This window comes from Asterias amurensis, chromosome 8 (assembly GCF_032118995.1).
Source record: "Asterias amurensis chromosome 8, ASM3211899v1".
Taxonomy (NCBI): Eukaryota; Metazoa; Echinodermata; class Asteroidea; order Forcipulatida; family Asteriidae; genus Asterias; species Asterias amurensis.
The window spans coordinates 7,849,410-7,874,922 of NC_092655.1; the positions used below are offsets into that span (position 1 = coordinate 7,849,410).

The 25,513-nt window shown below is 37.8% G+C and overlaps 1 protein-coding gene across 2 annotated transcripts; it reads left to right on the forward strand.

Annotated features, from left to right (window-relative positions):
• The first annotated feature begins 21 nt into the window (after positions 1-21).
• LOC139940392 (anaphase-promoting complex subunit 4-like) lies at positions 22-25,207 on the forward strand. Of its 2 annotated transcripts, XR_011786445.1 has the most exons (22): positions 22-216; positions 1,533-1,669; positions 2,928-3,045; positions 4,069-4,279; positions 6,073-6,138; positions 7,017-7,137; positions 8,607-8,720; positions 9,525-9,608; positions 10,571-10,657; positions 11,197-11,381; positions 12,185-12,285; positions 12,962-13,013; positions 14,332-14,434; positions 14,826-14,891; positions 16,219-16,464; positions 17,971-18,074; positions 18,569-18,670; positions 19,289-19,381; positions 20,229-20,417; positions 21,666-21,768; positions 22,535-22,999; positions 23,078-25,207. XR_011786445.1 is itself a non-coding variant. In XM_071936618.1 (21 exons), the coding sequence occupies exons 2-21, from the start codon at positions 1,559-1,561 to the stop codon at positions 22,703-22,705; spliced, it is 2,427 nt and encodes an 808-aa protein (XP_071792719.1). In that variant the 5' UTR covers positions 22-216; positions 1,533-1,558; the 3' UTR covers positions 22,706-25,207. The 2 variants fall into 2 exon arrangements, 1 of the variants encoding a protein (XP_071792719.1); XM_071936618.1 differs by having other exon boundaries at positions 22,535-25,207.
• The last annotated feature ends 306 nt before the right edge of the window (positions 25,208-25,513 follow it).

Genomic DNA, 25,513 nt, shown 5'->3' on the forward strand with positions numbered 1-25,513 from the left:
TGGACACATTATACAAGCGGTTAATTCGAACGAACAAGTTTGAGAGTTGCACTGCAACTTGCAGCTCTCCCTTTCTGGCCCACCGTTTACTTGAGCATTGCCCCGCTGGGTGCATTCCTTTCTATTCGTTCCAATGAAGAGTTTGCCCCGAATCTTCATAAAGTGAGACTGTGGACTGTTTGGTCTCAGGGTGGCATTTGTCTTGGCATTTTCTACGTAAGTATTTAATTAAGTATTTGTATGTGGGGGCAGTAGCTGAAAACTAATAAACAAAATATTCATCATCATTCATAAATCATAGCATTACAATTTACATTTAGTTTTTGTCAAAATGTAATCGGGATTTCTGTATGACCATGGTATGACCAACTAGTTTATTGCTCCATTCAAGTACAATCCCGCCCAAAATGCTTGGGCCACCATCTAGTGCAGAGTAACACTTTTCATATAAATTATACTCGCACCGTTTTTCTTGAAAAATTGCTAATATAACACAAAATGTTGGTGCCGGTTGTCGGAACATCTAGGGGTGTTTTGGTTGTAGGAATAAATGGTTGTCGGAACATAGGGGTGTCGGAATATAGGTTGAGTTGTCGGAACATAGGGATGTCGGAACATGGTGTCACAACATAGGGGTGTCGGAACATAGGGATGACGGAATATAGAGCAGTCACTGGGCTATCTAACATAAAACCATACCCTGTCCACTTCCAACTGACAATAAACATTCTCTCCCTCCCCATCCCCCACCCCTGCTCAATGTTGACTGGAACGCAGACATGGCAGAAGACCATGCAATCACAACCAACATTGAAAGGGGCGCAGGGGGACCATGCCAACGAGATATGGCCGGTGTGGCAGTTTCAGTCTACCGCCGTGTTCAGTTTTCCGTGATTCGGTACGGCACTAACAATTGACTACTTTCGTTTGCTGTGCGCAGGCGTCGCATGATGTAATGTTACTGTATTTGGTCATTCGGCAAACAGACCACGGCGGAAAGTTCAAACCACCACACCAGGATTGTTTTTGTAGCCTCAGGCCTTAATAAGCAGTCAGTATAGGTGGTTAGGTAGGGTTTGAGGATAGGCTATTCTCATTTTAACCTTTTTAACGTTTATTATGATGGATAACTTAAAATTCTTTGTTTTTTTGTTTTTTTTCCTTGTTTTTTTTTAGGGGGTGGGGAGTGCGTAGCACCATTCTGGTTCAATCATGGAGCAATAAACTACTACAATCCCCCTCATGGGATTGGGGCTGGGGTTGTGCTCATGTGGCCAGTAAACCAACTCCATCTATTACTTTTACATTGTAATGAAGTTCGGTGGTAAGAGAGCCATGAAATTGGGCCCGGATTCAATATGAGCCTAGGAGGCCGAGGCTGTATGAAGAACAGGCAATACATATTGGTGCTAAGTTGGTTTAAACAATGTAGTTATAAAAAAAGTATACTTTTACCACCATGGTACATCTGCTAATTGTTGTATAAATCTTGAGACTAAAGGTAATTCCTGTATCATTCCCCATCTGTTTAGATTCAGAGCTTTGTGGCAGCTTCATCATGCAGAATGCATTCAGGCAACTTGAAGAACGCAGTTTATCTGCTGAAGTGTTACACATGTGTTGGTCACCAATGATGGATCTGATTGCTTTAGCAAATGTCAACTGTGAGGTAAAGAGTCTGATCAAACATAATTTTCCACCTGAAGGATTAACACAATTGATAAGAGTCTACACAAGTATGAGTATGATGAGGTAGAGTCGACACAAGTATGCGCATGATGAGGTAGATTCTACACAAGTATGAGTATGAGGTAGAGTCTACACAAGTATGAGTATGATGAGGTAGAGTCTACACCAGTATGAGTATGATGAGGTAGAGTCTACACAAGTATGAGTATGATGAGGTAGAGTCTACACAAGTATGAGTATGATGAGGTAGAGTCTACACAAGTATGAGTATGATGAGGTAGAGTCTACACAAGTATGAGTATGATGAGGTAGATTCTACACAAGTATGAGTATGATGAGGTAGAGTCTACACAAGTATGAGTATGATGAGGTATAGTCTACACAAGTATGCGCATGCAGAGGTAGAGTCTGAACAAGTATGAGTATGATGAGGTAGAGTCTACACAAGTATGAGTATGATGAGGTAGAGTCTACACAAGTATGAGTATGATGAGGTAGAGTCTACACAAGTATGAGTATGATGAGGTAGAGGCTACACAAGTATGAGTATGATGCGGTATAGTCTACACAAGTATGAGTATGATGAGGTAGAGTCTACACAAGTATGAGTATGATGAGGTAGATTCTACACAAGTATGAGTATGATGAGGTAGAGTCTACACAAGTATGAGTATGATGAGGTATAGTCTACACAAGTATGCGCATGCAGAGGTAGAGTCTGAACAAGTATGAGTATGATGAGGTAGAGTCTACACAAGTATGAGTATGATGAGGTAGAGTCTACACAAGTATGCGCATGATGAGGTAGAGTCTACACAAGTATGAATATGATGAGGTAGAGTCTACACAAGTATGAGTATGATGAGGTAGAGTCTACACAAGTATGAGTATGATGAGGTATAGTCTACACAAGTATGCGCATGCAGAGGTAGAGGCTACACAAGTATGAGTATGATGAGGTAGAGTCTGAACAAGTATGAGTATGATAAGGTAGAGTCTGAACAAGTATGAGTATGATGAGGTAGAGTCTACACAAGTATGAGTATGATGAGGTAGAGTCTACACAAGTATGAGTATGATGAGGTAGAGTCTACACCAGTATGAGTACATGTATGATGAGGTAGAGTCTACAGAAGTAGATGATACGGTAGAGTCTACACCGTAGACTAATCAATTGATAAAATTGAAACTGATCTTGATTGATGGAGTTGACACTATATACTCTTTATATTTGACAGGTCCTATTACAAAGATTAACATGGCAGAAGCAGCCTGTGTGGGTCTTACCAGCTCCCCCTGCAAGTGATGACATCATCCAAAATGTCAATACACTCGCATGGAGACCAGATGGGAAAGGTTAGTTAAAGGAACACGTTGCCTTGGATCGGTCGAGTTGGTCTTTGAAAAGCGTTTGTAACCGTTTTTTATAAAATGCATATGGGTAGAAAGATGTTGTAAAAGTAGAATACAATGATCCACACAAACATGCCTCGAAATTGCGTGGTTTTCCTTTTACCTTGTCGACTAACACGTCGGCCGTTTATGGGGGTCAAAATTTTGACTCCCATAAATGGCCGACCATGTTAGTTCGCACAGTAGAAGGAAAACCACGCAATTTCGAGGCAAACTTGTGTGGATCATTGTATTCTACTTTTAAAACATCTTTCCAACCATATGCATTTTATAGAAAACGGTTACAAACGCTTTTGTTTTGACCAACTCGTCCGATCCAAGGCAACGTGTTCCTTTAATTAGGTGTTAAAAGTCGTACAGACGAACTGTACAAGCGATTACACTAGTCTGATTGTAGATGTGATTTATCTACGTTCAGCTGCTGACATGTTCCGTCTTGGGAAACACACTGGAAGTAATTTATGGGGATCCCATTCTTTCCAGGTAGCTGCAGGGAAGGTGTGGAATGGTCTACCACATTCCATCAGAGCCATCCAGACAATAGACACTTTCAAATCAACCCTAAAGACCCATCTTTTTTCTTCTTTTTTTTTCATTTCAGTAACATTCAATAGACATTTTTAATTTTTCTTGATCTTGGCTCTGTTGGAGAACGACCAAGGGGGAACGTTTGTCTTGAAGCAGGCGCCATGAGCACTTTTTGTGGATACTGGCGCTAAAGAAAACGTCATTATTATTGTTATTATTATTATTGTTATACAGCTTTTCATATATTGTGCCATATGAGAACAATGTGTTTGTTTGAGTTTTAGGTGAATTTTTATCACCATGTTGATAAAACATTCAATAAACTGTTTAAAATCAGTTAGGCCTATGTAACAAGTGATGCAAAGGATTGAAGAAGCTGTGCAATTAATGATCAAATAATTTCTTTCTTTTCCAATTTATTTTCCAATCTGCCTGTAGTACTTGCTGTAGGATATACAAGTGGTCAGATGCTTCTATGCAGTGTAGAGAATGCTGATGTACTACACACTGTTACATTGACATCAGCCATTACCTGTATGCAATGGGTTGCTACTAGAGACCTGACGGAAGAACCTAAAGGCAGTGATAGGGATTTGTTTGAGGATGGAGCAGATATATTCTTGCCCAAGTTACCTCCTCTTGCAAAATTGTAAGTAATAATTAACCCACCAAACAAAGAGATTGACAAAATATGGAGACTGCCAACAGTAGCGGTAGCTCAGTTGCTAGAGCACTGGCCCCTCTATCCGGAGATCATTGGTTCAAATCCTGCTTTAGTAAATTTGTCTTTATTCATTCCCAAATCATGAACAATTACATGAATTAACACATCATTCACATAAAATGTAATCCTGAAATACTGTCACATCACATACAAAAAGTACACAGAAGATTTTGTTGATTTAGTCTTACAACGTGTATTGTATTTTGTGTTCAGTGTCTAAGCTTGGGCGATATCGCGGTACCATTTCTTAACTGATTACCATATTGTCTAGAATTTTTGTCAATCAAATTATAGGCAAATCGTGGTTTTGATGAAGTATCACGATGTATTCCCTAATTGAGACGTCTTGCAATCACAAAGGGCTGTTTAAAAAAAATATAGTCCCAGGACCAAACGCAAGATTCTCCAATTGATCCCGAAATTACAGGGTTTCTTTGGGGAAAAAAAAAACCATCAAAGTCTTTAGTGCCCAGGCGATCTCACACAGACACTACAGAAGTAATACAATTGTATCATTTTCCCCCTGTGTGTGCAGCCACCTGGGCGGTCTCACACAGACACTACAGAAGCAATACAATTGTATCATTTTCCCGAGAGCCGGTGTCAGATGCAATTGTGTTCGCCAGGCAATACTGTCCGCTCCGGACACTTTTGCATATATGCAATCGTGTCCGGGGCTATGCAAAAACCGTCCGGTGGACATGTACATGACTGAACAATTGTATGTGCGCACATAAGCGAGCATGCATGCACTGAACCTACGTATATGCAGCATGAATATTCACGTACTAATATGATTGCAGTGAATACCCACAGCCGAACATTTCCCATGCCATTCATGTGTACTGGCAAATGTGTTCTGTCTACAGAATTTTAGAGTTTAAATATGAATCACAATATCAACGAATATTGTGATATTTTTTTATGATAAATTGTGGGGTATTAAAAGCAATATCGCCCAAGCTAAATATGTCTTCAAAACCTACTTTATTATGGGAAATAAGTTGATTAGTTGCTGGTACAAGTTGCTAGTACAAATGTATCAGGGTTTGAGAGTAAATCGTCAATATTAGCTCCCCGACGAGGTATTGAAAGTTGACAAACTAGAATACTTCACCTGAAGTAAACCATGTTGTATGTTTGTTTTACTATACCTCATACTTATTCAGTTACTGGTGTACAATATTAGGAGCAAGGGGAAGTGACAAACTGTGAACTAAAATGCATCCAGGATAGGTTTGTTCATGAATTTCTGCACTAAAAACACAAAAACTGACAGAACCTGTTCTGATTCATGTAAATGCATGGCTACAACACCCAGAGAACATTTCCATGGTTGTAAAGTGCATGACAAGTAGACTATCATCTGGGCTGCCCGGGCAACAGTCTACTTGTCATGTGTATTTACCCTGCATGAATACTCGCATGCAGGCTTGGTAAACAGCAAAGATAGCATCTGGCACTAGATGTTGAATGAACCAGTGAGAATGTATAGTAATGTTGTATGTCAGTATGTGGGACAATATTGCAGGCTTTCTGACTTTCTGATCAAAAGAGTCCAAAATGTCTGTGTTCTTCCACACTGTTGTTGGGCTTATAGCTATCAAGGATTGGCCTAGTGGATCAGTCTATTCAATAACTGCTCAGGTATAATTTAACTTGATTATTTACCTTAGTTTTTCTAATATGCATGAACTTGTGTCTTTTAATTATTGTAGACATTCAGCCAAGGTGTTTGCTGAAGACAATGTGGAGGATGCTAAAAGACTTAAGGGACAGAAGAGGTGTGAATATACCCCAAAAATATATTAATTATATTAGTATATAGTGTTTATGACATTGCAAACATCAGGTATTTGGACATTAGAAAAAGTATACCTGTATAGATTATGTTTTATGGTTCATGATTCATAATTCAGTACTCTGAGATGCTGTTACTCACATCTACGTAGATGAATTCACCAAGTCAATTTTGGAAGGGGAGTACATGTTAATAATTTATCACTAAATTGTAATTATCTTTACCAAAAGAAGAAAAACAAATCTAATAGAAACAATCATGTTCTGACTTAGTAAACATTTCCCAAATGAGGTGACACCTCTTAGACATCTACACATCAAATACATTATGCATTGTTCATTATACTTATATGTTTCTTTGCTTATTTGGCCCATACTAACCCTGTGCTAAGTAGACAGTTGGTAGAGTGCATACTTGTTGATGTCCCCAAATGAATGCTTCTCAAAATGTCATTGTCACCTTACTAAAAGTGGACAGATTCAACTTTTTTGATCAAAATATGTGATTTTTTTTACCTATTTTCACAACAAGTAGACACTGGATTTAGCTGAAACTTTCACATGTGACTTTCATTATGTTTTTATTGATAATTTAGCAAATAAATCTGCATTACCTTGACAAAAACCCAAGCTTTATAACATATTCCTTTGCGTGGAGTAAGCTTATGGGAGCCAACAATGAAATATCTCAGATTGAAAGAAGTGGCTGAATTCGAGGCGAGATGCGTATCTTTGCTTTAGATAGTGTTCTTCTTTAGGACAGTCTTTGTAGCACATAGAGTTAACAATGCCATTCCTTTTTAGTTCAGTTATTTAATGTTATCAAAAATAGGCTGATTATAATATTTTTGTATGTTTTCAGGTTGAATGTATTAGTAGTTGGTTTAAATGAAGGAAAAATTCAACTATATGCTTATGGCATTGCTGCCATTGGTGAAGTGGACATGTCACAAGTCAGTCAACAAAGTCATTCCACTAAAGAGGTAAATACAACATAATGCTCTATCCTAGGTGTCTTCACTGACATCACCACTATGTTCCCAGGTGACATCACCACTATGTTCCCAGGTGACATCACCACTTTGTTATATCCCAGGTGACATCACCACTTTGTTATATCCCAGGTGACATCACCACTTTGTTATATCCCAGGTGACATCACCACTTTGTTATATCCCAGGTGACATCACCACTATGTTATATCTCAGGTGACATCACCACTATGATATATCCCAGGTGACATCACCACTATGTTATACCCCAGGTGACATCACCACTATGTTATATCCCAGGTGACATCACCACTTTGTTATATCCCAGGTGACATCACCACTATGTTATATCTCAGGTGACATCACCACTATGATATATCTCAGGTGACATCACCACTTTGTTATATCCCAGGTGACATCACCACTATGTTATATCTCAGGTGACATCACCACTTTGTTATATCCCAGGTGACATCACCACTATGATATATCCCAGTTGACATCATCACTATGATATATCCCAGTTGACATCACCACTATGATATATCCCAGGTGACATCACCACTATGATATATCCCAGTTGACATCACCACTATGATATATCCCAGGTGACATCACCACTTTGTTATATCCCAGGTGACATCACCACTATGATATATCCCAGTTGACATCATCACTATGATATATCCCAGTTGACATCACCACTATGATATATCCCAGGTGACATCACCACTTTGTTATATCCCAGGTGACATCACCACTATGATATATCCCAGTTGACATCATCACTATGATATATCCCAGTTGACATCACCACTATGATATATCCCAGGTGACATCACCACTTTGTTATATCCCAGGTGACATCATCACTATGATATATCCCAGGTGACATCACCACTTTGTTATATCTCAGGTGACGTCACCGCTATGTTATATCCCAGGTAACATCACCACTTTGTTATATCCCAGGTGACATCACCACTTTGTTATATCCCAGGTGACATCACCACTATGATATATCCCAGGTGTTATATCCCAGGTGACGTCACCACTATGTTATATCCCAGGTGACATCACCACTTTGTTATATCCCAGGTGACATCATCACTATGATATATCCCAGGTGACATCACCACTTTGTTATATCTCAGGTGACATCACCACTTTGTTATATCCCAGGTGACATCACCACTTTGTTATATCCCAGGTGACATCATCACTATGATATATCCCAGGTGACATCACCACTTTGTTATATCCCAGGTGACGTCACCGCTATGTTAAATTCCAGGTGACAATTCACCATTCTATTACTTCAGGTTTTATAATGCCTTGGAGTGGGGGGGGGATAATTTGAATGTGCATTCAGCTGTGTGCATTGTATGTACAAGTGATTCCTGAAGCTGAACTTTATTTTTTTAAAACATGTTTTCTTTTGTTATTTGCCATATTTGAAGATGACTTGTGGGAGAATCACAACTGCGACCTTATCAAGAGACCTGTGCTCCCTTTCATTGGTAATGGAGTCTAGAGTTGACCAAGATCCTAACCCCACCGTTCATCTTCTGTCTGTGAGTTCTTTGGGGTTTGCCGCTGTCTTTTAATCTAAACAAAAACCAACCTGAAAGTTAGGTTTATTCTTAGGAGAATTGAAACAGAAAGATTGATTTAAGTTTGTTATAATGTATGTAATTATAAATCGAGATGAATCAAAATGAGTTGTTAGTGATTTGCAGCTTCTTAAAAGACACTGGACACTATTGTTAAATGTCAAAGACTAGTCTTCTCACTTGCTGTATCTCAACATATGCATACAATAACAAACCTGTGAAAATTTGAGCTCAATCGTTCGTCGAAGTTGCGAGATAATAATGAATGAAAAGAACACCCTTGTCACACGAAGTTGTGTGCTTTCAGATGCTTGATTTCGAGACCTCAAGTTCTAAATCTGAGGTCTCGAAATCAAATTCTTGGAAAATTACTTCTTTCTCAAAAACTAATCCACTTCAGAGGGAGCCGTTTCTCACAATACTTTATACTACAACCTCTCTCCATTACTCGTTACCAAGTAAGGTTTTATGCTAATAAATATTTTGAGTAATTACCAATAGTGTCCACTGCTTAAGACAAAACAGTGGTTTGTTTGTTTTGTTTAGCTTTTTCTTTATTTTTGCAACTTGGGTGTCAGGGTAAAAACAATAAATATATATTGGATGAAAGCATTAAACATGGCTGGGCTGTTTGCAAGGTTTGTGGGTTGCAAGAAACCTTGTATTTACTAGGTTATTATTTGAGAGTACAAGAAACATGCCTTAATCATGATATCATAGATGCACTTTGTATAGTTACTTTTTGTTCTATGTTTCTTTGGCCAGCTTGACTGTGTGTTAATTTCGTCAAGGCGTGAGGAGCTAACCAAATTTGCTATACAAAGTAGCAAAATATTTACGTTTCTAGAGGTAAGGAATACTAGAGTAAACTGTTCAGAAATTGTTCATACATTTTCAAAATGAATGTAGTTACTTACATACACAATTTCTGAAACATTCAAAATTTGCCTTTGATTCTTCTATCATTAAGTGAAAGGCCATCAAGTTTAAGGCACTGGACATGTTTGGTTATTGTCAAAGACCAGTATTCTCACTTGGTGTATCCCAACATGTGCCTTAATTAACACCCTGTGAAAATTTGGACTCAAATGGTCAATGAAGTTGTAATAAAATGATGAAAGTTTGTTGTACAAACTAGTGTGCTTCTGGGCTGAAGTCTTTTATTATTTTAGTGCGAAATAACCTCTTTCTCAAAAACTATGTTACTTCAGAAGGAGATTTTTCTCACAATGTTTTATACTATCAACAGCTCTCCATTGCTTGCTACCAAGTAAGGTTTCATGCTAATATATATTTTGAGTAACTACCAAACATGTACAGTGCCTTTAGTCTTCCCTTTAAATTACAATAATAATAATAGTTATAATTAGTCTATTTTTATAGGTCTCCCCTTTGCCATCTGAGCCATCTTGTATTTTACTTGTAGGCTATTGTGCGAAATGTCAGAGAGCAGTTTGGAAGAGTTTCTATGTGTTGCTCTGCAATATTCAGCCACGTACATCAAAGATCCTTTTCTTAACAGTGGCTTCTTCAACGTCCTTAACAACACACAGGATCAACAAATGTACGCCCTAGCATCTGTTGATGAGAACGTTAGACCTTGAAGCTGGTGCATTAGACCACTTAGCTATGACATGCCACAAAGGCCATTATAAGTTTATTGTCATGTGAGGCATTGACAAGACTAGTTGTATTTATAAAGGAATGAAGCCTACATAATTTTTCATTTCCAAATGTATACTAACTAACAAAAATGAGGTATGGAACTTCTTACTGAATATTAATAAATCTAATGTGTGATTTTACTGTAGTATCTGAGTGCAACATTACGCTCTGTGTCAGAGGCAAGAGAAGACATCCTGTTAGAGATAGAAACCAAATTGACCAAGTATGCAGAAGTAAGTCAATCATATTAAAGAAGCGCTTAAGTTTAAATCATCCAGCATAATTGAGTTTGTTGCTAATTTAAAGAATGCATTGTAGATCATATTGATTATTGTAATAACTTATTCTGAAGGAGTGTTAGTGCATTATTAATGTTTGAAAAATGTGCAGATGATCTATCTGATGTTTGGTAAATTTGTTTTCATTTAAAGGATGCTGTATGATTATGATACACTTAGAAATACATGTAATGTATCAATAATTAATGTTAATATAAACCAGTGTCTTGTTTGATAATAGTTAAGGAAACCTTGTGTGTTTGGGCGTGCTTGCGCTAAAGTTTTAGTGAGTTTCTATTTCTCCTGTAGAAGTTGGTTTTTACAAACAATAATAAACAAGTGTTATGGTATCCATACAATTATTTTCTTGATATTGGATGACAGGTTCTTAACTCTCAAGTGTTGCATATTCTGACCACAAACCAAACAAGGCAAAACTGTAGTTGCCTTTACTCACATAGACATTAGATTCCTTCTTTTTTCTCCTTAAACAGCAAAAGAAAACAGCAGGAAGCGTACGTGATGAATTGCTTCAGCTGCTGTTATGGGGGCGTGCAAGTCCTGAGCTTCAAGCTTTCTTACTGCATGAATTAACAGAAAAGGGAATGAAGAAACTAGGACAGTCTGTTGAGAACTCATACTCAAACATACAAAAACTGGTCCTGAAGCACATACACAGGTAGGTTAATGCATTATGTTGTTCTTGTTGGTTTTCAGAACTAGTTGGCATTGATTGATATCTGCTATCTCTCAGACTAGCTCACAAATCCATCAGGGTCTTTTCTTTGCATCTCTTATTGGTCCTTGGTCCGCTTGAAGACAATTTTATCAGCAAAAAGCTTAACACATGCAGTACAGGAGTTCATCTTGTTTCCAGTGTCTTCTTTGATATCAAACACAGAAGAGGTCCCAGTAAAGTATCCTGCAGGGCATAGTACTTAGCCTTGTGGCACAAACACTCAAGCAAAGATTCCCAATCCACAACCATTGTCTGTGTCCAAGTTGTGAGATAACTGATGATCCATTGTAGTGTCGGTTTCCTTTGATTCCATTGTACTCAAGCTTGCAAAGCTTACAGTCAAAACAATCAGTCAAAGCAATTGGGTTGATGTTTCAGATTCAGATCTCTACTCAACTCGTCCATGGTGTTGATCCGCTGAGTCTGGCACCTACATGTATGTTAATTATGAGTAAATTCAAGTTTGTAATGTGCTAATAAATGTGGATGTTCTGTTTGTTCTTTATAAATTATAGTTGCCAATAAAATTGTCCTTTGCAGGGTCTGATCTTTCACCCTTCTTTAAGATGACAACTTGTAGTAGCTTTTGTAATTATCATCTTGAAAGAGTGGAACAAAATATAATTGTTGTATGATTGGCAAAGAATAGGTATGTTAATTTACTCATTGGGAAGTTTGGTATTGTTACCAACTATTACTTTGTTGTGCATAGTTTGAATGTTGTGTTTTATTGACTGTGACAGCGTTGGTCGGTCATTGGTGTATCATCTAAGTGAATTGAAGGGAATGTCATTATGGTATGATAAGTATGGAGTCATTGGCTTGTCACCTCCTGCAATACAAGGTAGGCAAAATAACTACTACATTCCAACAACTTACTTCAAAATGTATACATGCACTTATAAAATATCTTAGCTTTGTTCATTTCTTTTTCTTGTGAAGTGAAAAGAGTGCCTTTTACTGACTTTTAATGAGCCCATTTTAAAGACTGTTCAGGTTAAGGAGACAACAAATGCAAGTTTTCAAGCACCCTTTCACCTTTTCTGTGACTATTTAGTAAATAATCTGGGGTGTCGTGGCCGAGTGGATAAGAGCACCGGGCTCAAGCTCTGGTGCTTCTGTTCAGCAGAGTGTGGGTTTGAATCCCGGTCGTGACACTTGTGTCCCTGAGCAAGACACTTAACTATAATTGCTTCTCTCCACCCAGGGGTAAATGGGTACCTGTGAGAGCAGAGGTGGTTCTTGTGATTGGTTTAGCCGAGTAGCGCATGTATTTGTCGCACAGGCTGTATACTCTCCAGGGAGCTGAGATGGTTTAAAGAATGATTTAAGGCCCGGTGACCAGGGGTAATATTGTCGGAAGCGCTTTGAGACGCCCTCCGGCGTGAAAAGCGCTATATAAAAACGGTCTATTATTATTATTATATTATAATTTTAATCACATCAAGTGTAATTGGCATGTGAATCTGTACTTAGCAGGATCATCAGGTAATTGAAGCCAATAATGTCCTTAATTCCAGATGCAATTGGTGCAGTGGGATCGTTCATGCTGAAAGCAAGTGAGCTCTTACAGTGAGTATTTTCCCCTGCTTATTTCAGGCCTATGAGCCGTCCGCTTTTTACACGGAAATCCGTTTTTGTTTCCTGATCTAGAGCATTTTACTTGAGGGCTCCGCTTTTTCTGTCTCCGCCGTGGCTGGCCCGCCTTTTTGGTTTTTTTATGCCCAACATCAAGCAACAAGTACCTGCCATCGGGAAGAACTTTAATCCCGATTTAATTTTGACATGTGAGTCGGAGGCTAGACCCTGTAAATTAAAGCCGTCAACAGATTTACAATCAGTTATTTGATTGTCCAATGCACACATGTATACTGTTTAATTAAATTTGGTTTAAAAAAGTAAACAGTTGCATCCTCTTTAAGGTGATCTCTTTTTGCTGCCGCTTCCAGATTTGATTGTAAACTTGGGTGTGACACCTGACTACACAGCAGTTATAGGCTGTATTGCTTCTGACTGGCTCACCGAACAAAGAGCTTGACAAATAGAGTGCCAGCATATTAATCCAGAGGTCATTGGTTTTAGTCCTGCTCTTGCCAATCTTTCTTTGTTTAACCGCAAATTATTTAAAATATTTACCCAGTCTTGTGATGTATATACCATGTATCTAACACACCAATCAGCATTAGACTAAATTCATAAATACCTCAGACAGTTTCGCTATTCTTATTGGTGGAGAGCGTGCTTGTGGGTGTGTATAAACCTTTGTTTATGATCAATAAAAAGTTTTGAAACATGGGCATGACACGCGAGCTTGCACCTGTGCTTATAAGACATTTTCTTCATTCCTTTTGGTCGAGAGCAACGGCCGGCACAGTTGTGCCACATCACACAATACGCAGGACACGCACAGCATTCCATATAAGGAGTTGTTTACCCAAGGGCCTTACCATTTCATAGCTGGAGAGGTGTTGTGTTGAAAGAAATCATTGAACAATTATAATTTTTGCATTTATTTTACTTTTTGACCAAAAATGTATTTATGAATGGGAATCAAAGAGTGTTGAATCGGTTTTTAACAAGTGGTTTAAACCCGCTGAGGCCTTTTCTTGATAATTTACCTCAACCTCGTCTCGGTAAAATGATCAAGAATCAGGACTCGTTGGGTTTAAACCACTAGTTAAAAACCTCTTCACCACACATTGATTCCCTTATTAAGATAAGGAATTATGAATAAATGTGCATGTGTTTGTTGTATGGTATTTCATTATTATTCTTTGCATTTTTTATTGAAACATTATTCATGGTACTTTCACATAGTGTACATACTGTGTGATGTATGTGTTTCATTTTGCCTGACCAGGATACAACTTGTGATGTGTTTTTGTTGCAGGGTTTTAGACACAAGTTTAAAGAATTTCAAGGCCTTTTTCCGTTGGCTGTATGTGGTAATGATGAGGCTATCAGAAGAACCAGTTCCAAATGCTTTGAACAAGGTACATTATATGGGTACCAATTAACTCAAACATTGCATGTATCTCATGAGCACGCATTATAATCCAGCCAATCATGCCAATAAGTGTACATTTGGCTATGTTGAGGAATGTGTACACAGAATGTCAGTACACTATACACCCCATAGCATGACACAAGTTTTGTATGTCCCAAAAATTTGTCTCTATATCATTTTTGACTACATCTTACGTGAATGATAATATTATGTTAAACTCAAAATGACTTAATGACTTTTATTCATGGTGAAGAAGTATTTCGCTTACAATTCAGTCACTAAGAAACATCTTATACATGTACTTTAGAGCCCTAAGTGATTGTGTTGAATACATTGTGGTTAATAACTATTTATTCTTTCACCCAACCAATAAATAGGTCAGACAGAGAGACATTAACTTCATTGCAGACTTTCTGGCAGAAAATTTTGCCGAAGACATTGGTGTAAGTGTTTGCTATTATGTGCGGCAGTTGTGACAATTTGGTTTGATTAGTGATCAAATGATTCTACCAAACATTTCACAATACTTGATGTTAGGCTTTGCAATGCAATGCAAGTATTGTTCAAGTACACCATTTAAACAATCTCTTAGTAGAGGTATTAACCTTGTGAATAGCCCAGTTGGTTGGTCTACTGTTTCTAGTGAGCTCTGGTAGGTGTCAGGAAGCCAGACAGTCAGTAGATATGGTGTTTGATACATTCATTGAGAGCAGTGCAAGAAACTAGCAGGGACTCAAACAACACAAGGTACATGTACATGGTGTGATGAAAGGCAAACTAGACTAGTCGCCAATCATCAAGTACCACACCAATGGGAAAAACACCAAACTCATTACACCAGTCAAGAGCTTGTTTCATTGTCACATGTGAAAAGAAATTAAAAACAACAAACACAACAAAGTACCACAAGACAAAGGCTTCATAATTAGAAACATATAGCAGAGACATCATTCCTCTAAATCCACAGATCCACTGACAAACTCTGCTGACACCAGTTTGATACAGCTGACCCACCCCAGTGAGCACCAACTACAACAGTTCAAGCTCATAAACTGGATCCTTATAACATCATAACCTTCTCCAGTACTCTCCAGCTTCCTAACAACTACCACAGCATACTAGTTATAACGTTGAGAATATACAACCAGCTTTTTAAACACCTTGACTAACGGATGTTTTACATGGTGTACGTATTTCTTAGTATTTCACCGAGCCAATGTCATACCTAATGGAAAATTGCTTTTGTTTAGTTATTATGGTGGAATTATTTATCTTATTTTTTTATCGGAGCTTGAGTACCATCTGAACTTTATAGTCTTAGACATAGTGTACATTGTAACATGCCATGTTAACATAAAATTTAATGGATTTGTAGATTTTGTTAAACACAAACTTCCAATGTTTCTAGTCTCATTATGTATTCTAATTATGTACAGTTCAGCTTGTGTGCTAATGGTAAAAAATAACTTCAACAACAAAAGAACAAAAGGTGGCACTTCAACATTTAAATAACTCATATCCAGCCAACATTGGGCATTGCATTTTGTATACCGTACGCTTCATTTTTAAAATGCTTTTATGGATTAGTAAAAACTGCATTCATTATATTGTTTGTACAGGTAGGTTTATTTGGACCAGACATAATGTGGTAATGTAAGACCAGATCCTTAAGTATGAAAACATATTTAACTTTAACTTGATACTTACATTACTGGAGTGCCCATTCTGTTAGTAAGTTCTGTGAATGCTTTCTTTTTACCTGTATGATAGGGTTCACACCAGCTAGAGAAGCAATCTGGGTTCACTTTGGAACGTGTTGGCCAATATCTGAAACGGGAAGATCTACAGTTTCCTCTGACTTCATCAGTTAATGTTGAATCCTGGCAGTCATGTATCTCAACAAGTCCCAACCTGAATAGCAGTCAGCTTGTGTACAAACATCAACCACATAAATCACTTGTACAGTTATTTGAATCCATGAAAGAATCAATCTACACTGCCCTCAGTAAACCAGCCGTAAGTAGTTTAATCTCAAAGTTACATAACAAATACTCAAATCATATTTAAAGACACTAGACACTATTGGTTATTGTCAAAGGCTAGTCTTCACAGTTTGTGTATCTCAAAATATGCATAAAATAACAAACCTGTGAAAATTTGAGCTCAATTGGTCGTCGAAGTTGCGAGATAATACTGAAAGAAAAAACATACTTGTTACACAAAGTTGTGTGCTTTCAGATTCTCTCTCGTATATGTTTTATACTATCAACAGCTCTCCATAACTCGTTACCTAGTAAGTTTTTATGCTCACAATTATTTTGTGTAATACCAATAGTGTCCACTGCCTTTAATATATTAATTTTGGTTTTTACCCATACACCAAAGTGTGTAAGCACTATTTACTCAGTACTCTCCAGAGTCCTGAAAATAAAATATCGCCGGCATATAACTCGGTTGGGATTCCATCGACGACCCTTGCAATTCTAGAGCAGTGTCTTACCAACTAGACTACCGAGATTATCTGGTTGCTAGATATATATACATGTATAACTAAATATATCACGTTTTTCATACAACACGTGGGTTTTTTTGGGGGGGGGGGCTAAGGACCTTGTAAACATTTGCATGGGACATCATCTTATGAATCTTCTGGTATTACTATAACAGTTGTGTAATTGGGCCAAGTTACTTTACGCTTGCATTTTGACTGTGACATCACAAAGGGCCCCTGGTGGATCCCACGGGTACCCCAAAGCATCCTACAATTGACCCCAGGACGCATCAATTCACCAGGGTGCAGGCACCACTCGATGCGAAAATATGGCAGCCCCCTTAATCCAAGATGACTGTTAAGGATTATTATAGTATAAATGTAAATGTACCAAGAAACTACATTGTACTGTTGCAACAGTAATGGTACACTGGTTGAGACTGGTCTAGTGCATGGCGTTTACATGGTTTTACCCTAAACCAATCACGAGGCAGAACCTATGGATGCTTGTTATAAAAGGTGCTACCAATCAATGCATCTGAAACAGATTTTAAGAACCATGATCTGTCTACAGCTAACTAGTACATGTACATGTCAGTAACCATAAACTAAAGCTGTGACATTGAAACTGCTATGTTTTCCTTGTTAGTTTCACTGTGTTTTTCAATAAGAGACACAGTGAGACTATAAGTAACTACTTTCAATCTACAAAGTACTGGTTTTGTTGAACAATATTAAAAATGACAGCACATGTAATTTACTGTTTGACCAATACGTGGAGAGAAGGTGACCAAATAATGATGTAATGATCTTGAGATGCCATTTAACTAAGACAAAACAATACATTCACCATCTCAGATGGAGCACATTGGTTGTCTTTGATTGCTGTTCCAGATTGTAGTTTTAACTTACTGCTAAGGCGAGGTCGTTTAAACAGTTTAAACAGCTGGTATTCTCATTCCAGTCAGTATTTATTGATTCCTCAGAAGATGTTTTGTGATGATCCTATGTTTTGGTATACTATTTGCTAGGTTGCTGTTGGAGGGTCGATAAGATGTTGTGATTTGTTGCCATTATACACTCCTGACACACCTAAAGAAAGCAGTGAGGTTCATCAGCCTCTTACTGTATCTAAGTGAGTATTTCTTTCCTAACTCAATCAACATTTCAAGGAACAACTCTACATTATTGCATTGCTCACTTTAACTTCCTCATTGAGGGTATAGCAGGAGAATGGGGTTGGTTCTTCAATCAAGGCCAGGATCTTTGGGCTCATACTTTGACAATAAGACATCAAGAGTGGTTATGATGAACGGAGTAAGATATACAGTTATTGCAAGTATTGTAGTCTTATAAGAACTTTGCTAATAACATGGGAGGCACATTTCAGGACACATTAGAGTCCCCTAGTGTAAAGTATGGATATATAAAATTAATTCCTTCATTCCCTATCTGAAGATGTCACCACATTTTCCTGACATAGCATACAAAAACTAGTGAACTTGTATAGCGCCCTATTAAGCATGGAAAGTCAACAACAGAAACCCCAGTGTTTGTTAAGTTAAAAAACATGTCTAGTCTCTTTTAGAAGTTTGTTGAAAATGTCTGTGAATGTTTTTTTTGTTACAGATACTGCCATACTGAGATGCCGTGTTTTTATACTGTACTGATGATGCATCAAGCACCAACTCAGGTTATTTATCTGATACGACAACCCAACCATCAAGCAGGGTAAGGTGGTTTCATTCAGCATTTCACCTTTTTTTACAGGATATAACACATCAATCAATATTCAATGCTTGTTGCCTCTGTAGGCACATGGTGGTGTTGGTTCTGGAAAAAAATGTAGTGCAAAAACTTGTCATTTCGATCAGTATTCTTTGAGTGTCTTCAGGACAAAAATCAATTCATACAAAAATTATCAAAAACATTTAATTGTGACCATCAGTTTTTTTCAGAGTCACTACCCACATCAGTTTACAATCAATGTTATCACATAGTCAATAGAGTCACTGCAAACTCCAATTTCCACTAACTATTGTTTCATGTACATATCATTTGTATGATTGGTATGTAGGCCTAATACTTGTAAGACAAGGCTTTTTCCCCTTAGTAAAGGCACCTCTATGAGAGAAATTATACTGGAACATTTCAAGGGGCACTAAAGCAATGAGTTTGTTTCTGGAGGCAATTACCTTCATCTTCTCTGTGGATGTATTGGGCCTTGGTATGGAAACCCTAAATCATCATTACATGTAGGTGGTACATTACTGTTAGGCAGTCAATCAACTTGATTAGTTTAGTGACCGTGTATAATAACTTGTTTTGAATTGTTTGATATGTACACAGGGCGCAGTATGAAGCTGGAGTTATCTGTTTGTATTTCTCTGTTCTTGGTGCTAGTAATGCTAATGATAGCACTGCTTCTCAGTACTCTAACAGGTAAGATATATCTCTCACACCTAATTCATATCTTATTGTCATGTTACATACATATTCACTTTATTGAAAATTTTGTGGTGAACAGCAACAAATTGATTAGAACAAGATTTGAACCCAAGACCTCCAAATTTATGTGCCAGCTCTCTACCAACTGAGCTACAATGTATCTAGCCTTATATTTATAGGATTTGAGGCATTGCATGGTGAGGTATTTTGTATATTTGGTTTGCGGTAACACCATGTGTGTATCTACTTGCCAGGTAGAAGTTGTTCTTAGAGAACTGTCTTGCTTTATTCTAGTGCCGCGGAGCCTTATATTGGCGGTCTCCCTATTGTGTTAATATTAGGGATTGCCAGTCATCAAAAGTCATTCAACCTTATATTGCTGTACAACCATAGATCTCACCCAAGTTAACAAAACAACCTAATTGTAATTGTATTACTTTGTTTATTGTGAACTAAATCAAGTGATGGTATACAAAGTTTAAAATAGAAAAATGATTCATAGAATCAAGTACTGGTTATGTCAAGTGAAAAATAGAATACCTATTATTTATAGCCAGGGTTGTGGTGACAACTGGCAAGGCTGGTAAAGTGACAAATATAAAGTACTTTTGGCAAGCCAAATTTTATAATCTTTGGCTGCCTTGTCATGGTTTTTTAGTGAGGAATGCGGGTTTTATTTTACAGTTCTCACCAGTTCTCATGGGTTTATGTGATAAATAATAAGCTGTACAATAAGATGCATAATTTCATGGTTGCATTGTTCGCTAGTTTGAAAAGGAGTTGACTTTCCGCATTGTCAGAATTGTTTACTACAATCCATTACGGTCCATTTAAACATTAGATGTAACCAGCATGAAGTGTTAGATGCAGCATTCTTTGATGACCATACCCTGACTGTGTTACTACAAGAACAATGGAGTGGGCCAGACAGTGTGGCAGTTGTATGCCAGCTTCCATTAGGACCTCTAGCCGATCACACATTTTTGCCTCTTACTTCACAAGATGTACCTCTGGATCAAAGACCACAAATGTAAGATATTTTTCTTTTCATGTTATAATATATAATATATAATAGTAAAAACAATGTATCATGTGTGTAGCGCATTTCACAATAACCGTCTCAATGCACTTTACATTAGTGCCCTGGTCATTGGGCCAATAACGATCCTTTAATCTTTCTCAGCTCCCTGGGGGAGATGACACACGGTGCTTAAATTACCGCACTCTAAGCTAATCATTCACAAGAACCATCTGGGCCCTCACAGGTACCCATTTTACCCCTGGGTAGAGAGATACAATGGTTAAGTGTCTTGCTCAAGGACACAAGTGTCACAACTGGGATTTGAACCCATCACATCCCAATGACTTAACCACCAAAACTTGAGTCTGATGCTCTTATCTGCTCGGCCACGACACCCCAACAATAGATAACAATGGATACGATTTTTAGATTAAACTTGCGTTAACAACTATGTATAAAATCTCTTTTCTCTGAAAAGAGCGGGTGTAGTCTCAACGTTTTGAAGAGTAAACTCTGCTCGGATATTGGAATACCTTAACAGGTTGTGGACTTTTTCATATATACAGTGATATAAGCATGTAATCACTATGTGAAATTTAAGTGGTCATATTATGTTTAAAACCTGCCTCAAGTCCTCCAGTACAGTTGGACCTGAGATCAAAAGAGGTCCACACAATGTAGGGACTTGAAACACTGATACCACGTGGGGTTTTCACCAAGTATTGAGGATGGTGTTTTTTCTTATAAGTGCACAAAACAAGTGAATGTCCACAGAGTGTATGTACCATAGAGCTGGGTGTATGGGGTGTTTTCCCATTCAAACCAAGGTGTTTGACAGAGCGGAGCTGTCCTCCCTTTGAAATTATGTACAAAACCAGTGTGAATCTTGCTTAAAACAAATTCCAAACAATCGGAAAAACTGCACCAACTATCAAAAAATAAGATTAATCTAAGTGGGGTATTCTTTTTTCTCCTAATATGCTTATTTTATTGTGTCAAATTATTGGGTGACAATTTTCTCACAAATCCCAGTAATTCAGCCTGAAACACATCTCAGAATATTAGTTTTTGTATAATGTCTACAAAAAAGTAAGCTTAGAGTTTAAATTGGTTGAGCCTTAAAGATTAAAACACATTCAAACGAACTTTTTTATAGAGCAGACAATCAACTTAGATATTTGTTTAGGGTTAAGTTTAATGGATGAAACCATTCAATATGTTGCTTTCATAATAATGTTCAGGAAATGTTTTTTACAGAAGTAAAATTGATGCTGGATTGTACGTTAGCCACTGTCGACGTCTTGATAACATCAAAGCGAGTATATTTGCTGTTAGTGGTTCTAGGAAGGTATCATGTGTGGTGAGTTTACATTCTGTGAATCCTAATATAGCGTACCTAAATGCTTAATAATAATATTAATAATAATAATATCTGTTCTAATTCTCGAAACCTGCAGACCTCAATACCTGCAGACCTCAATACCTGCAGGCCTCAATAAATTTTTATTGTCAAACGCGCAGCCGAGTTGGATATGAGACGCAGACGCGCTATTTTGTTTGCATTCACCTCGCGCTTGTGTGATAACTTATAGTTTTATCGAACGAGCTTGAAATTGGCATACTTTTATTCAGGGGTTTACAGGATTACACTGTATGTTTAAGGGTACAGTGTGGGAACAAAACACAATAATGCTTTGAATGAAGTCATCCACATCGCAGGCTTCCGAGGGTTTTTAGATCACTATTTGTCGCCATAATTGTTTCTTTTTGGGATTCGGTGCAGGATTGTCGCCAAGCAACAACAAGGAATGGATTTTCTGTATTTATTTCATACCTACATACAAAAATTACGTGGTCCCAAAGTGGGGGCTACGGTTTTGAACAATTTAAGCAATAACAGTTTATTCAAAAATAATCAACAATTAACACCAGCCACTGACTGTCAACTGCACAGCTTTACACTAAGAATTGGAATGTGGTGAATCATTACCTCCCACATTGAGTAACTATGGACAAATTTGGTCCATTATGTGGTTTAATTGTATTGCAAATATAAATGACCAATGTTTTTTAATACACACTGAATTGATATTGTGAGTGTTTATTACTGTGTTATTTGTTTGCAGTTATTTTGCAATCGGCGTAGAGTGCGACTATTTGATATGGATGCAGAAGATGATGGAGAAGATGAAAGCTTGTCAGAGAGAAGTCTCTTAGATGCAAGTAATGTAGGAATAGAAGAAACAAGGCAAGATGAAAGTGACAGTAACAAAGAGAACATAGAATTGCCACGTTAAGCATTTTACAAGAGCAGAATTTACATGTAAGCTATGTACAGTCTCTGCATGCATGTAAAAGAAGCTTTAGACTTCAAATATGGAGCGAGTGGTTTGAAAATGAGGGTTACGTTTGATTCCCTTGTTATGTTATTTTGCTAAAGCATGTACATAATAGACCTTAAACAATGATGTCATCAGGCTGCCATTTTAACAATGAGGATGATACAATGAAAAACAAATACTTCTGTAGAACGGAATACAGGTTTGACCTCTAGACGTGAGTGCCCTACTCAAATGGCATCACTGGCATAGGTCTCTAAAGACTCACAAAATACAGGTTTGACCTCTCTAGCCGAGAGCGCCCTACTCAAATGGCATCATTTGCATAAGGTCTCTAAAGACTCACGGAATACAGGTTTGACCTCTCTAGCCGAGAGCGCCCTACTCAAATGGCATCACTTGCATAAGGTCTCTAAAGACTCACGGAGTACAGGTTTGACCTCTCTAGCCGAGAGCGCCCTACTCAAATGGCATCACTTGCATAAGGTCTCTAAAGACTCACGGAGTACAGGTTTGACCTCTAGCCGAGAGCGCCCTACTCAAATGGCATCACTTGCATAAGGTCTCTAAAGACTCACGGAATACAGGTTTGACCTCTCTAGCCGAGAGCGCCCTACTCAAATGGCATCACTTGCATAAGGTCTCTAAAGACTCACGGAGTACAGGTTTGACCTCTCTAGCCGAGACCGCCCTACTCAAATGGCATCACTTGCATAAGGTCTCTAAAGACTTACAGAATACAGGTTTGACCTCTCTAGCCGAGAGCGCCCTACTCAAATGGCATCACTTGCATAAGGTCTCTAAAGACTCACGGAGTACAGGTTTGACCTCTCTAGCCGAGAGCGCCCTACTCAAATGGCATCACTTGCATAAGGTCTCTAAAGACTCACGGAGTACAGGTTTGACCTCTCTAGCTGAGGGCGCCCTACTCAAATGGCATCACTTGCATAAGGTCTCTAAAGACTCACGGAATACAGGTTTGACCTCTCTAGCTGAGGGCGCCCTACTCAAATGGCATCACTTGCATAAGGTCTCTAAAGACTCACGGAGTACAGGTTTGACCTCTCTAGCCGAGAGCGCCCTACTCAAATGGCATCACTTGCATAAGGTCTCTAAAGACTCACGGAATACAGGTTTGACCTCTCTAGCCGAGAGCGCCCTACTCAAATGGCATCACTTGCATAAGGTCTCTAAAGACTTACAGAATACAGGTTTGACCTCTCTAGCCGTGAGCGCCCTACTCAAATGGCATCACTTGCATAAGGTCTCTAAAGACTCACGGAGTACAGGTTTGACCTCTCTAGCCGAGAGCGCCCTACTCAAATGGCATCACTTGCATAAGGTCTCTAAAGATTGTTGATGTTCCTAATCCGATTATACAAGTTATTTAAATAACAACATCTTGCTGACTCAATCAATTCAGATGTTTGGGACATCCAAGGTAGAAACATTAACACTGAACAAAGAATTGTTTTTATATGGAACAGCTTATTGAACTTTAAGTTGATATGGCAAACTGTTCCAAAGACACACTCTGTTAATAAAATAAAAATTAATTGAGTATTTAAACAATTCCATTTTGTATCTATGCTCTGAAGCAAAGCTTGTAGGTTGTTGTGTACTCCTAACGGCAAGATAGTTTTTTCACTATGTTTAAATAGCAGGACAACTTGTACAAAAATACTTCAATCTTTTTAATGTATTTTTCATAAATTGTATCTGAAATTGAAATCATAGGATTATTTGCCATGTGTGAAATTGTTTTCAGTCGTTTTACCGTCTCTTTAAAACTGAGGCAAACGCTAGAGAAGCAGTCAAACTATTTTTGTTAATTGGATTAATTCGCACCTAACTTTTTCAACATTATAAACCACAGGATTGAAAAGAAGAAGTTATTGACTCTATAGCAGCTTCATGTGTGATTGAATCACATAATGATCATAGCTTGAACTTACAATCTAAAAGCATTGCCATTAATTTACTAACTTTATTGAACTTTATTGGTTTATTATTTCAATTCCTAGGACCCTTTACAGATACTTTCTGAGGGTTCTACACAACAATAAGACCTTAAAATGAGAACTACAAATGATATATTGTTACTTTCACTTTCCATCTTGTTTAGTTGAATGTAAAAGATAGGATCATGGATTGGTGGCTGTCTGTAAAATGCTTAATTATAAGCAGCAATATTAAGAAAAGAAAGACACCTGTGATACAATAAAAGTCACCTGTGCTAGTTTTAGCTGAATACAGTGTACTTGTTGACTGTCACAGTATTTTCATCAAGAAGGTTCCATCTATTCACACTTTAAAAAAAAAAGTTATGTTGGCGTAACCCGACCTGCCCTAAAAATACGGCCGACTCGATATTTTTATCTTTTCAAGGGAAGAAATTTAATGATTTAAATCTATTAAAGACATAAAAATAAAATAAATGTCAACAAGAGTTTAAAAATATACTATTTGTTGTGTGTAGCCTTGTTTTCTGTTGTTATCGTGTATACTACTGGCTTAAACAATTAAAAACATTCGTTGCTGGAAGTGGGAAAAAAAATGCCCTACCTAGCTACCCTATTTTGGGCGGCCCATTACGCCAACATAGCATTTTTTTATCATTTTTTGTTATGCCTTAGCAAGGTGACAGCAGGTACCAACCCAAGACTGGACACAGTGTGATTTTTAGGGATTCAAAATAGTCAACATACTTTTAGACCCTCAGTGGAATTTAAGTTGAGGTACTTTCTCAATTTACTTATTTTATCA